Consider the following 14,153-nt stretch of genomic DNA (forward strand, 5'->3'; position numbering starts at 1 on the left):
AACCTTGGGTTTAATAAATTAACTTAAACTTTATAGAGGATTAGACAGACTTGGGGAGGGAACACCAGCAGCTGGCAACTGAAGCCACAGCGCCAGGTATGCTTTATAGAACTGGAGGTACATGTGAAGCAGAGAAAGTTGAAGGGCTGGAGCTTGATTGGTTGAGCTGCATAATTGACATCCAATGTAGATCAGGAAGCATAGGAGTGATGAATAATTGGGAGGATGAGGTAGGAATTGGGAGTTAGAAATTATTTTAAATTTAAGGAGGGTCAAACAAGGGGTCTTTGTCAATAATGCACTGAAATAGCCAAGTTTATAGGTAAGAATGGCAAGGCTTAAGGTCTCAGAGGTACTAAGTGAGAGGGCAGAGGCCTTCAGGTAATTTTCTCCTTCTGGTAAACAAATCCTCCACCTCCCCCCCCCCCCCCATTCCCCACTCTGACCTTTTACTTCTTACCTGTCTATTACTCCCCCCTGCCTCCACTCTTCCTTCCCTTTCTCCTGGGTTCACTCTCCTCTCAGGTTTTTTTTTCTCTGACCCTTGACCTTTCGTACCCACCCGTCTTCACCTGCCACCTTCCAGCTATCCTTCATTCCCTCCCCGTGCCTTTTTATTCTGGCATCTCCCCACTTCCTTCTCAGGCCTGATGAAGGGTCTCGGCCCGAAACGGCCTCTATTCATTTCCATAGATGCGGCCTGATTTGTTGAATTCCTCCAGCATTTTGTGTGTGTGACTTAGAGATAATATTCTTCCATTCTCCACCTAGCGCTATTCTTCAGGTTGAATGGTCCACAATTTGTGATATTGGTACTCAGATTGTCTTTGTTTATTTTTAATTAACTATCCTTTCAGACAAACTCCAACTCCAAGAATATCACTTCTGCTGCCTCAGAACCATAATATGTATTTTGCCTCTCATTAGAACGATGCATGGCACTAAGTGAGTGCACGTACCCTTTCACTAACTCATCAGCAGCATTTAAATACTTGATTTAAGCTAAGTTGTTGATTTCTTGAAAACTTGAGCTAGTGCATTAAGTAGGACTTAATTTCATCTTCAGATATTTTGTGTTTCTTACCAAAAATGCAGCCTGGAAATATGGGTATCACCTTCATAAATGACACAGACAGCAAACATCCTGGTAATAATAGTAATGTTATTAACAAAATGGATACACTGCACAGATTAATCAAAATATATCATAGAACACAGCAAAACTTATATTCTTAACCAGTAAAGCTACACAAGTTTCATGATAACATGGTCATGTGCTGCTTGAAACATTAATTATAACATTTTGCAAGAGCTCTCCATTCATAGATGGATTTGACTGTCAGATCAATGCAAAGTTATTCCATAGTTACTACTTCAGAACCATCAGTAAGACTAATGGGTATGCCACCTGTGAATTGTGTTAATCAGAAATTGCCATTTATCCCAGCCTTGCCTTGTTTGTCTTGTTGAAGTTTGCTGGTGAAACACAAGAGTTTATTTTCTCCAACTATAATCCTCACTCGGGCTCTGTAAGATTTCTCTGATTTGTTTTCTGGTTTTAGTTCCAACATTTGAAAGAAATGAAGATATATAAAAGCCTATTGTTTCCATTTGGTTGGATGACAATTTCTGACCAATGAGCTAGAGTGATTCATATGAAAATACACTTTCAAATGTCGGTAAACACTCATACAGATATAAAACAATTAATAAAATTAAACTAAAACTTTCTCAATCTACCTTGGTGATTAAATTCACCAAAGGTTCAGGGTAACACGAAACTCAAACAGGTATCTCAAGTCACATTCAAAGTATCCGAATACAAACAATATAACATAATTAACACTTAAATATTTTATTGAATTGTGGCATTTAAATACTCTAAAAATGTATTAATTTGTTTACATTTAGAACACAAAACATTTACAAAAATTAGTGGTCCATTTCTTCAAACATTAAATAGTTCCGTTGGTACATTACCAGTTATAAAACTGTACAAAAAAATTCATCCAATGAATTCTTGAAGATTTTAGTTTTTCTTTGGTATTTCAAGTTAAGGTGAAAATGTACAAAAAACACATTAAAAAAATTATGACACCTATGTATCATAGCATTTTTCCACAAAAAAAATCGTTGAGACATTTCTGTATTTACTGAAGGATTGGATCCCAACCCATCAAGTCTAGAAACAATGCACAATAAAGTTTGGTCATCAAAGCTGTTCAACTCCAATCAATTATTTTCTGTATTCTGAAGGCTTTTTACTATATCTCCCTTTGATTGTTACAAATAAAGCTAAATAGTTTGAATTCTCAAGACAGTAGTTCCCCAGTACATCTTGATAGCACAATAAACCTTTATTACAACATGCGTTCCAGGATCACCTAAACGTCCTGAACATCACTAATTTCAGAGGCCATTATTACAAAATTTAGGACTAGTCAGTGCACGGGTGCAATAGGCAAAAGAAAAAAAAAAACAAGTTGTAGTGCCAACTACATACAGGGTGAAGGAAAATTTAGAATAGCCACGAGAAAACTTGCAAGTCTTTCTCATACGAGGGTTAAATGCTCCTGAGTACATGTATTCCTAGCAAATACAGTGTTACCTGAAAAAAAGCCAGAAACAACTCAAACTTTAATTATAAATTTATTACTTTAAAAAAGACAAGAAAAATAAAAATGATGGTTTCTAGAATGCCGAGGCTCCAAGACACATAACTCCTAGTTATTTCTTTTGTTTGATATGTCATTGTGGAGAGAGCCACTCCAGTGTCAGACCAGTATTAGATGTATAAGGCATTTCATATTTGAAAAGTAAACACCAGAGCTTTCTGTAATACTAGTGCCAATGTTCCAACATACAGTCATTCCAATAATAGTTTTATTGTTGCTTTTTGCAAAGGCAACATTCAGAATCATAGTAAGTCACTAAGTTTTATAGTGGAGCACGTTAACATTGTCACTGATGTGAAGACAAGTGTTGGGTCTTTAAAACTTGTGTGTAAATAAGAACGTTAAGGTATGGGATGTGCAAACATGCAACCACTACCTAAGGAAGGGAGCAAACTGTTAGAAGTAACTTTGAACACTCCTAGTTTACACATCCTCCCATCTGCAACAATATACAAACACATACCACAAAACCTGAAAACAAAATCTAGAAAGTGTCTGTTATGTCTCAGTGGCTAAAGCAGATTCTTGCCTTTACTTTTGCAAACTACAGAGTTGATTCACAGCAATCCTACCATGAGGATTCCATTGTTTATTATTTACTTCACTCAAGACGGGGGAATGGCAGTGAGAGCAAATAAAGAGAAAGAGGGCAGTAGCCTCTGTTCTTACCACCCTGGTCTTCATCACTTCTTTATTACCGTACTTCACAGCTACATTAAGTTTCCAAGCAGAGTAGAACCATGCATCAAGTCTGTAACAGGACCATTTTCTCTGCACTATAATTTTCTTCAAATTTTGACAGAACCAAGCATAAATTTCCATTGACCTCTGACCTCATTCTGGTAGGTAGAGAGAAGATCCTTTCATGATCTTATTTTCTGAGTTTACAAGACCTAATGTGCGAGGTGAGGGAGAAATAGGGGCTGAGAATTGATCAGATTCTTTTTTCAAATCATTTACTGCTGAATCTTCAATCTATGTGCTGGTATGCAGTCCTACTTCAAATTACTATTTCTGGTTTTGATTCTTGTTTCCATGAAGTATATTATTGTCCTCTATAAAAACTAAAGTCAAACTAGAAATAGGGTCTGCATTTCAATCTGCTTTATCATTGCCAATCAGATGTCAAATTGTAATTCTTAATTTATTTAGAAACCTAAGATCCAAGCTCTGACCTGAATTTAAATAAGAAGCACTATTTGTTCTGCTTAGAATTTGACTCAAGTGAAAAATATGGTAATATATAATTTTAGACTGAAGACAACATGCATTAAAAAGCTGTGTAGTTTTAAGATTTTTTTGTTCTGAAACAACTCATAGATACAAAAATGACTGGGCAGACACACAAATACACACTGTCATCAGTGCTGAAATAACTCCAGATAGTTGTTTGAAAAAACTAGAAGAATGAACTGAATGTATACAATTATATTATAACAATGGAAAAGGTTAGCCTACAATGTAGGTCAAATTAATGAGCCCCTGTCATTGACAGAACTGAAAGTGCCAATTCCAGTGTATCACAACTCAAGGGCAAAGATAACAGGCAGGTTAGTAACCAGCACAAACTGATGAGAGGGCACCATGGACTGAACAAAACTGAGTGAAGACATTTATTATATGAACATCTGATTATGATACACTCACTTGTCATCTCTTCTCCATCCCCCAATATTCTAATGCATTCCAGCATGTGACCAGCATTGCTAAAGCACCACAAATTTATAAGAGAAGTGAAAAACAAAAGCGGTTTTGGGATCAGTCTAAAAGAAAAAAAGGTATGGAAGGTATTGCAAGAAGTCCAAATCACAATGGCACCTTTGATGATTATATCTTATAATGTAAAAACACCAAACTGTGATGGCACCAGGAGACAGACTGTAGCAGTCTGCATTGTGAAGAGCATACACTGTCACAATTTGGAACTCTTTTATTTAAGACAAATTAAAAAAAAATCAATGGGTAAACATGTTGCTACAGAAGTTTAAGTTGAGGGGAGAAGGGCAGAGAGTGAAGTATCAATAGATGATGAAACAGATTACCATGGTCAAGTGATAGCTTCCATAACTTTTTTCTTTAAACTTCCCAACTGCCTCAGTTGTTCATGCAGCCTTCAAGTTTTCTTTTGAATGAAATGATCTGATGCACCATTTAATCAATATTCTATTTCCTCAAGGATTTCTTTTTTATTTCACTCTCAATTCTCCCTTTTACTAAACATTTGTCAAGTGTACATTATGTAGATACTAATTCAACTGTTTTCCACTTCTGTTTCACATTTCAAATTTGATTTAGATCAATTCTGATACAAATTTATAGATGTACCAAATATTTACTTATTCCATGACCACTACCATTCAAATGTCACCTGCTTCAGTTGAGTGAATTTGATCAATATGTTAAAATGAAAACCATGTGTTGAAAAGGTTGAATTGAGAGGGAGGAAATACTGAAACGTTTTGAACTTTACTAAATCAAAGAGTTAAGTATGTTAGTTTAGAGCATTTGCTTGGAAGTGAAGAGATTCTCCTGGAGTGGACCTACTGTGACAAATAAGTTCTTAAATTCAGAGAGGTACAGACACCCGCATTGACTTTCAATTTCATCAAATTGGGAATTGCATAGAATGTACTTGGGGCAAGGCCGTGCCTACTGCAAACCCTCAAGACTTCAAATTTTAACATTCAGATGTCATCAAACTTGTGCTTCAAATAGTCTTTCATAACTTTTGCAAGAGGGAGTGACTCCAGTCCTTTCAAATTCTGCAAGCCTATACATTGTCGGATTTTAATTCGGCACAGATCCTGCAAATTTCTAGGCTGTCCTAAAGAAGGAAGAAAAATATGAAAAGCATTAATGTTTCATAGCTGTATTATCAGATTTATATCAACCACTCCTAGGTTTACAACAGATACAATTCAAGAAAACTTCAGTTAGTAAAGACTTGCTGATCAAACTTCATCGAGATAAAATTGTTTGATCTCTATGATTTTCTTTCTTTGCTGTTGTGATGTTGAAGGTGAGCTTGAATCTTGCTAGCTGATCATATTTGCCAGGATAATACATTCATTTAGCATGTACTTAAATAATCCCATACCATTGGAGTAATTGCCATTCCCCTAAGCAAAATAATTAGATATAATAATACAGAACATTTGAATTATGATTTAATTTTATCTGCAGAGTTTTAAAACTCCATTTTCTATTGCCAATTTAGTTATTAGACATCAACTTGTTCTTTTGATTACTTTAACTCCATATTTTAGTGTGACACTATTTAGTAAATTGTATGACAACAGGTATTCTGAAGTGATGTCTTCAGAATGGTGATATTACCTCCTATTGACATTTGTAACAGTTGTATGTTATTGAAATATTTTTGCATACAAGTTGATTTTTTTCTCATATTGATTACAACCATATTGAAACAATCTTCAGCAGGAAATTATCAGAGGAATCACCAAGTGTTTAAAAGGAAACTATTTGCAGTTATTGCAGGGAGTGATGCTAACCCACTGAAGGTCAAGATCAAAAAAAATGATATTGCTTCAAGTATCTGTGTAAACTAGCAGTACAAACTACTGTATTTTCAATGAAGTGTAGACATAGAAGTTTTGTTTTAAAAGAGATTACAGGAAAGTGGTCTGTTCTGGTCTTTTATTTTTTACCATAATGCAAGACTGCTGGGCTTGTCAGTAATGAAGACAAGGAGAGAATCATCAACCTATGTGTACTGATTTTGCTTATATAAACTGAAAACAAAGACACACATCTGTCACTTCTGTGACAATTAAACATAAACTCCTGCTCCAAATACCTTTGCAAGTACAGTGATATCAAGCATTTCAATAGATGATATTAGCATTTCAGATTATGGTAGGTTATTCACACAAAAGGCATGAAACAAACAGTCTGCTGAAATATCATCTCGAAACTTGGGACCCTCTTAACATTTACAACAGCATTTGGGCAAATTCCTTTAGTTCAAGTCTAAGCAGTGAACTCAACTTGACAGAAAAATAATCAACATGGTTCCACTCTCCAAGTTTGATGAATCACTTTAAGCAAATCTTCTGAAATTTGCCTTATGGTTTAGAAGATCTATTTTCCATGCAAGCCTTTTCTCCTAACATTCCCTGTCAGTTGGACTTGCTGAGCTTAGAATGACCCAAAATGATAGAAAGGCACAATTGATTATGCCAGCACTGTAACTTTGAAAGAGATATCCAATTAATCTCATTTCCCTGATTTTAGCTCACTGATCTGTAAATTTCCTTCTCTTTTCTGGTAAATATCCAATTATCTTCTTAAGCTTACTATCAAATCAGCTTTCTGGCAGTGTAATCCTGATTACAGTTCCTGTCAAATAACCACGTATTCTCCTCCCCTGAATATTCCACCAAATACATTAAATCTATATCTTAATAGTTACCAATCCACCAGCCAAAAGATCTTCCCAATAATTCTATCAAAACCCATCATAATCGAGCTCTTATCTTTTAAAAACCATCTTGTTGCTCCATTCTTAAAATCCTTTCTCAAAAGTTTTTCCAAAAAAATATGACATGCCCACAAAAAAAAACATGTCTTTTATTTTCAGGAAGAAATCATTTCAATTTTGCATATTAACCATTTCTGACATAAAACCTTTAAACAAAATGCAGGGCTTTAAACCTCAGCTGTTAGAGGCAGCTTCCTCTGACAATGTGATACAATAGTCATTGATCCAGAAAAGTAATAAATCTAATTGGAAGTAAAATGACTAAGAAGTTTCAAATTGGAGTGTTGTAGTTTTAGAGGGGATTGGCAAAGGGTGTAACATTTCTGCCTTAGAAACTCTCCAGATGTCTGCACACTGAACTGAATGTGGTAAATTGGAAGCAGGAAAAGCCTATCTTAATTGAAAAAAATAGGGCATGCCATCATGTTTTAACAGTGAAGTCAATATGTAAACACTATACTTAAGATTCCAAAGAAAAAAAGTCATGTTTCTTAAACCCATTCACTGTGTCGTAGCAATGAATGACACAGCAGATTGTTTTCTGATTCATGATCATTAATCAATCCAACATCAGTCCTATCAAATTCAAATAAGTTTCTGACGTGTTCGTTAAGCTCTTCAGGAAAATTAGTCAATTTCAATCCAACAGCACTTTTCACTATTTATTACATATCATTCAAGGGCACAGTTATCAGCACAGATGTGCTAAGGGAAGGTTATATCTAACAAGCTGATTGTAAAAGTGGAAGCCTGTGAGATTTGAAGGGAAAGTGGAAATCAAAAGTTGTTCAGTGATAGAACGCGAGACTTGAAAAATTGCAAGCAGTGCGGTTCCCTCCCTTTTTAATGGAATGCAAAAATGATTTTGACCTCAAGATAGGGAACCTGGGCATTAGAAGGGAGGCAGGGATTTCCTTTAAATATAAAGAATGGCGAAGGTCTAAAAATAACTCCCCAAGAGACCAATAGAAGCAGAAACCCTTATCAAATTGCATAAACTCCTGAAAAAGAACTTGATGTGCTACAACCAAGAAGACATTACTTCTCATAATGAACCTAAAAGAATCTGTGGATGCTGGAAATCCTGAGCAACACACACAAAATGCTGGTGGAACTCAGCATGTCAGGCAGCATCTATGGAAATTAATATTTAACAGCTGAATTTTCGGGCGGAAACCCTTCATCAGGACTGGAAAGCTAAGAGGAAGATGCCAGAATAAGAAGATGGGGGAGAGGAGGAGTACAAACTAGCAGGCAGGAAGTGAGAACAAATGAGAAGGATTATTTTTCCTGATTGCCATGAATCATTCCAATGCCAGGCACATCCACAGTTAATTTTCAGATCCTCAATTTTCTATTTAATAACTTACACCTCAATGAATAATACAAGCAAAATCTACTGAAGCAGAGCCCGAACCAAATGCTTCCATTAAAAACCAAGCAGAACTTAGAAGCAACCATTTTGCCAAAATAAAAAAGCAGAAGCAAACTTCGTTGCGCAATGTGCTTTTTGAGTATGCTTTAGGTTCTCCATTTTGCACTCTGCCTACCAGCACGGCTCTGGCAGCATTGTGCTAACAGCTCAGATTTTGCAGAGTAATGGTGGTGAAATTACTTTCTCCAACATTACCACTGACAGCATCTTCAAGATTCCTGCACAAATGTATGTGAATAGAGAAATCAGGAAGATGCTATTAAGCAAGACCCCTTGAGCGAGCTGCATGCGCTCCAACGCTGGACTCAGGGTTCAGCGAAGAAGCGGGAACTTGGGGTAATTCCCCAAACTTACATTACGAACTTGCCAGTGAATTCTGCACCAGGTCCGAAGAGGCACAAAAGGAATTCTCCCATTGTTTTAACTGAAGTGAACAGCTGTGAGAGATTCAGACAAGAATTTGTTAATTTGAAAGGTCTTTGGGGAGGGTTATTAAGTTAAATATATTCTCAATATGGTCTTAAAATCAGTAATGGCTTACAATTTCAGATTTCTGTAAACACCTAAAGGTTCCTTAGAATTTTTAAAAAACTTAACTTTAAGTATGTACTGAAATGTATTTTTGTCTTGTTAATGCTGATTTTTTAAAAAAGATTTGAGATTTTAACCAGTTTGGCAGTTTTGGCGTTACTTTTCTGATTCAGTGGGTGAAACTTGTTTTGACCATTCCACGCTATTTGTTAAAATGCAGGCACAAGGGACTGCAGACACTGGAATCTGGAGCATAAATAAACTGTTGAAGGACCTTAGTAGCTCAGGCAGCATCAACAGAAAAAAAATGGGCAGACTCTTTGTGAACTCTGAGAGTTCTCAACCCAAAATGCCAACTGTCTACAAGTATTTCCATTCAGCAGTTTTTTTCACAGGAATCTTAATAGAGGAATCTGCCAAGTGTTACCTGCAAGTTCTTTCTAAAGTTATCACAAAAAGCAAAGTCTTCTTGTAAACCAACATCATAGACAGTGCTATGGTCAATGCAAGAATTTGGAGCACCAATCTGCTGGAGGGATTCAGTGAGTTGAGCAGTATCTGTGGGAGGAAGTGACTACTGCTTGACCCACTGGGTTCCTTCCACAGATTGTTGCTTCATTAGAGAGCGCCGCTGGCTCAGAGCAGACTCTACCTGATGTTACCCAGAGACTGAACTAATCGGTAACAGAGTCCACAAAGCTACTTGTAAATATTCTGCAGATTCACTTTATTCCATTAGGGCTTATCATTGTCACATATACCGAAGTAGAGTGGAAAAGCTTGTCTTGCATACCGTTCAAATATACCAATTCATTACACAGTGCACTGAGGTAGTACAAGGTAAAACAATAACAAAATATAAAAAAGAGTATTAACAGCTACTAAGGAAGTGAAATAAAGTGCAAAATTATATCAAAAGTATAATCTTTGATATAATTATGTCAATTGTGAGGTCAAGAGTCCATTTTATCACCCTAGGGAGCCATTCAGTGGTATCCTTAAGGCTGTGGTAAGTACTTTCTCCAGCATTTGCATCTTCTGCCTGATGGAAGAGGGGAGAAGGGATGTCTGAGATGGGTGGGGTCTTTCATTAGGCTGGCTGCCTTACAGAGGCAGCAATAAGTATTGGGAGAGTCCATAACAGGTAGGCTGGTTTCTGTGATGTGTGGAGCTGTGTCCACATCTCTCTGCAGTCTCTTGTGATCACAGGTAGAGTCGGTGCCATGCACACCAAGCCACACATTGGTGTATTCAGATAGGACGCTTTCCAGGCTTCGTTGATAAAAACTGGTAAAGGTCAACAGGGACAGACCAAATGTTTTTCGCCTCCTGAGGAAGTAGAGGAGTTGGTGAGCTTTCTTGGCGTCTACTTGGCAGGACACAGACAGACAATCTGCAGTGTTCAGTCCTAGGAAATTGAAGTTCTCAATCCCGCACCATTGATGCATGAGCACCACCTCCCTTCCTTTGCTGATATTGAGGGAAAGATTGTCATAACATCATGTTACTAAGCTCTCTATCTCCTTCCTGCATTCCGATTCTTCATTATTTGAGATACAACTCACTAGGATGTAGATGATGTTGGAGCAGAGTCAGGCCACACAGTCATGAATGCATAGGGGGTTGAGGATGCAGTGTTGGGAATAATCGAGGTGGAGGTGTTGCTGCCTGTCGTTACTGATTACATTCAGCTGGTCACAAAGGTCTTGATCCACTTGCAGAGGGAGTGGTTGAGTCCCAGGTCTTGGAGCTTGGTAATAAATTTGCATGGAATTATAGTATTGAAGGCAGAGATGCAGTCAATAAATGATAGACAAACACAGAATCAGGTTTATTATCACTGATATATTTAGCAAACTGTGTTGTTTTGTGGCAGCTTTTACTGCCCAGATGCTCCAGAGATGAGTACAGGGTTAAAGAGATGGCATCTGCCGTAGAAAGAAACTGGCTTCTCTTTCCTGGTCTGGGTAACATGTGATCTGCAGCAATTAGCTGATTCTCAAATTAATTAACCACTTCAAAGGAAAGAACATTTCAAGGTGGATAATAAGTGCTAGATACTAGTGTTGTAAGCAGTGGAAACAAGGCACTTAAGAACTCTAAACATGTGGAAATTCAGCAGATGCTAGAAATCCAAGGAAACACACTCAAAATGCTGGAAGATCTCAGCAGGTTAGACTGATTTATGGAAATGAATAAACAGTTGACATTTTGGGCTGAGACCCTTCTTCAGGACGTTGCCTGACCTGCTGAGTTTCTCCAGCATTTTGCGTGTGTTACTTAAGAAATCTGCTCCCTTGCCATGTATTCTGCCTCAACCGTGGTTACCGTCTAAAAGTCGTACAGATTGTTCACAATCTTGATGTCAGATCTGACCAAGATGAAGTTCAGAATACTTAATCAGCCATTGCAAGGATCACTGACCAGCTCAGCTGTTGCTGAAGCCTTCATTCACACTATGCTAACTCGAGACTTTATCCTCTTACGTTCTGGTCACACTCTCCCTTTGTGCACTTCATACAGTTGAGGTCTTCAAAGCATTATTTCTGATGTAATAACTTGCATCAAAGCAACACATCCAAAACGCTCGAGGAACTCAGCAGGCCAGGCAGCATCTATGGAAAAATGTACAGTCAACGTTTTGGGCCAAAACCTCTTGGCAGGACTGGAGAAAAAAGTTGAGGAGTAGATTCAAATGGCGGGGGGAGGGGAGGGGAGGGGAGAGAGAAACACAAGGTGATAGGTGAAACCTGGAGGGGGAAGGATGAAGTAAAGAGCAGGGAAGTTGATTGGTGAAAGAGACAGAAGACCATGGAAGAAAGAAAAGGGGGAGGAGCAGCAGAGGGAGGCGATAGGTGGGCAAGGAGATAAAGTGAGAGAGAAAATGGTGAAGGAGGGGGATGGGGGGCATTACTGGAAGTTTGAGAAATCAATATTCATGCCATCAGGTTGGAGGCTACCCAAATGGAATATAAGGTGTTGTTCCTCCAACCTTTGTGTGGCCTTATCACAACAGTGGAGGAGACCGTGGATGGGCATATCAGAATGGGAATAGGAAATAAAAATAAAATGGGTGGCCACTGGGAGATCCTGCTTTTTCTGGCAGATGGTGCATAGGTGCTCGGCGGAGCAGTCTCTCAATCTACGTTGGGTCCCGATATACATGAGGCCACACTGGGAGCACCGAAACAGTACATGACCCCAACAGACTTACAAGTGAAATGTCCCCTCACTTGGAGGAACTGTTTATGGCCCTGAACGGTAGTGAGGGAGGAGGTGTAGGGGCAGCTGTAGCACTTGTTCCGCTTGCAAGAAAAAGTGCCAGGAGGGAGATCAGTGGGGAAGGACAAACGTCAAGGGAATCACGGAAAGCAGAAAGTGGTTGGGGGGAGGGGAAGATGTGCTTGGTGGTGGAATCCCATTGGAGGTGGCAGAAGTTATGGAGAATTATGTGATAGGTGTGGAGGTTGGTGGAGTGGTAGATAAGGCCAAGAGGAATCTTATCCCTGGTAGAGTGGCAGGAGGATGGGGCGAGAGCAGACATGTGTGAAATGAAAGAGATGCAGTTGAGGGCAGCGTTGATGGTGGAGGAAGGGAACCCCCTTTCTTTGAAAAAGGGGGACATCTCCTTCGTTCTAGCATGAAAAGCTTCAACCTGAGAGCAGATGCGGTGGAAATGGAGGAATAGAGAGAAGGGAAAAGCGTTTTTTCAAGTAACAAATAGCTGTGACAGTCCGTGGGTTTTTAATAGACATAAGCTGTCTCCGGAGATAGAGAAAGTGAGATGCATCAAATCCTATTTAGCCATCGAATCAATTCATCTCCTGCCATTTCTCCTCTTTTTATCAACGTAGCAAAATATGTTTCTTCCAAGGATTCATCCTCACAAAGCCCAAAAGTCACAGCTTCTCTAATTTGTTCTCTGTAAGTTATCCCATACATGAGATGCTCCATCAATCCTAATCCTCCCAAACCCCTGAATTGTCCACACTTTCTCAGGATTAGAATCTGCTCATTTTTATGATCTCTTCACCCACCGTCTCACCAACCCCTCTGCTGGGACACTGTATGTTTCTCCTGTGAATTATGCCCTGTTCAACATCATCTATAATCAGATATACATTATTTGATGAACAGAAAGTATTCCCGTGACAGATCTCTGAAGCAGCCATCTTTTGAGGTTGAAGCAAATTCTTTGACCATGGTGTGAATTTAAAATTCATATCCTTGCCAGGACCAAACCTCTACTTAGCCTCGACACTATCATTGGTTCCTAAAATATTTAACAATGCTTTCACCAATTTTTATGTTCGAACAATATCCAAATTTCCATCTTGAATTGAGTCCACAGCATTCTTAAGTGGGAGGGTGAGCAGCCGGATCATGGTCCACGTCAGTACCAATGATATAGGTAGGAGTGATGTGTTCAGGTACTAAGTTAAAGCACAGGACCTGCAGGATTGTGCTCTCAAAATTGGTACCCATGCCACGGGCTAGTGAGGCCAGATACAGTTAGATTATACAATTTAACATGTGAATAAGGAGATGGTGCAGGAGGGAGGGCTTCAGATATTTGGATCATTGGGCTCTTTACCAGGCAAGATGGGACCTGTACAGAAGGGACTGTCTGCACTTGAAATGGAAGGGCACTGATATCCTAGCAGGAAAGTTTGCTACTGCTGCACAGGAAGGAGTTTAAACTAGAATTGCAAGGGGATAGGAACCAGAACATTAGAATAGATAGTGGAGTGGTTGTGGAGACAGATGTTAAGCCTACATTCCAAGTAAGGAATCAAAAGACTGAGCACTTATATTCTGAGCTGCGTATATTTCAATGCATGTGGAATTATCTTACGTTGTAGCATTACTGAGACTTGGGTGCAGGAAGGGCAGAACTGCCAGATCAATGTTCTAAGGTTCCGTTATTTTAGATGTGATAGAGCGGGAGGGATTAAAGGAGGAGAGGTGGGGGAAACATCACAGCAGTCCTTAGACAAGACAAACTGGAAAG

The 14,153-nt window shown here is 38.6% G+C and overlaps 1 protein-coding gene across 2 annotated transcripts in view; it reads right to left on the bottom strand.

The window, feature by feature from the left end:
- Positions 1–1,839: 1,839 nt before the first annotated feature.
- The window catches only part of asb7 (ankyrin repeat and SOCS box containing 7), a 69,431-nt gene continuing 57,117 nt past the window's right edge, over positions 1,840–14,153 (bottom strand). The window contains exon 4 of one of the 2 annotated variants that reach the window (XM_073032984.1): positions 1,840–5,499. In XM_073032984.1, the coding sequence (XP_072889085.1) occupies positions 5,360–5,499 (140 nt within the window). In that variant the 3' untranslated portion in view covers positions 1,840–5,359. Of the gene's footprint in view, positions 5,500–9,462; positions 11,758–14,153 lie in introns of those variants that run through there. The other variant, XM_073032985.1, reaches the window with a different exon arrangement.

Source organism: Hemitrygon akajei, chromosome 30, assembly GCF_048418815.1.
Source record: "Hemitrygon akajei chromosome 30, sHemAka1.3, whole genome shotgun sequence".
Classification (NCBI taxonomy): Eukaryota; Metazoa; Chordata; class Chondrichthyes; order Myliobatiformes; family Dasyatidae; genus Hemitrygon; species Hemitrygon akajei.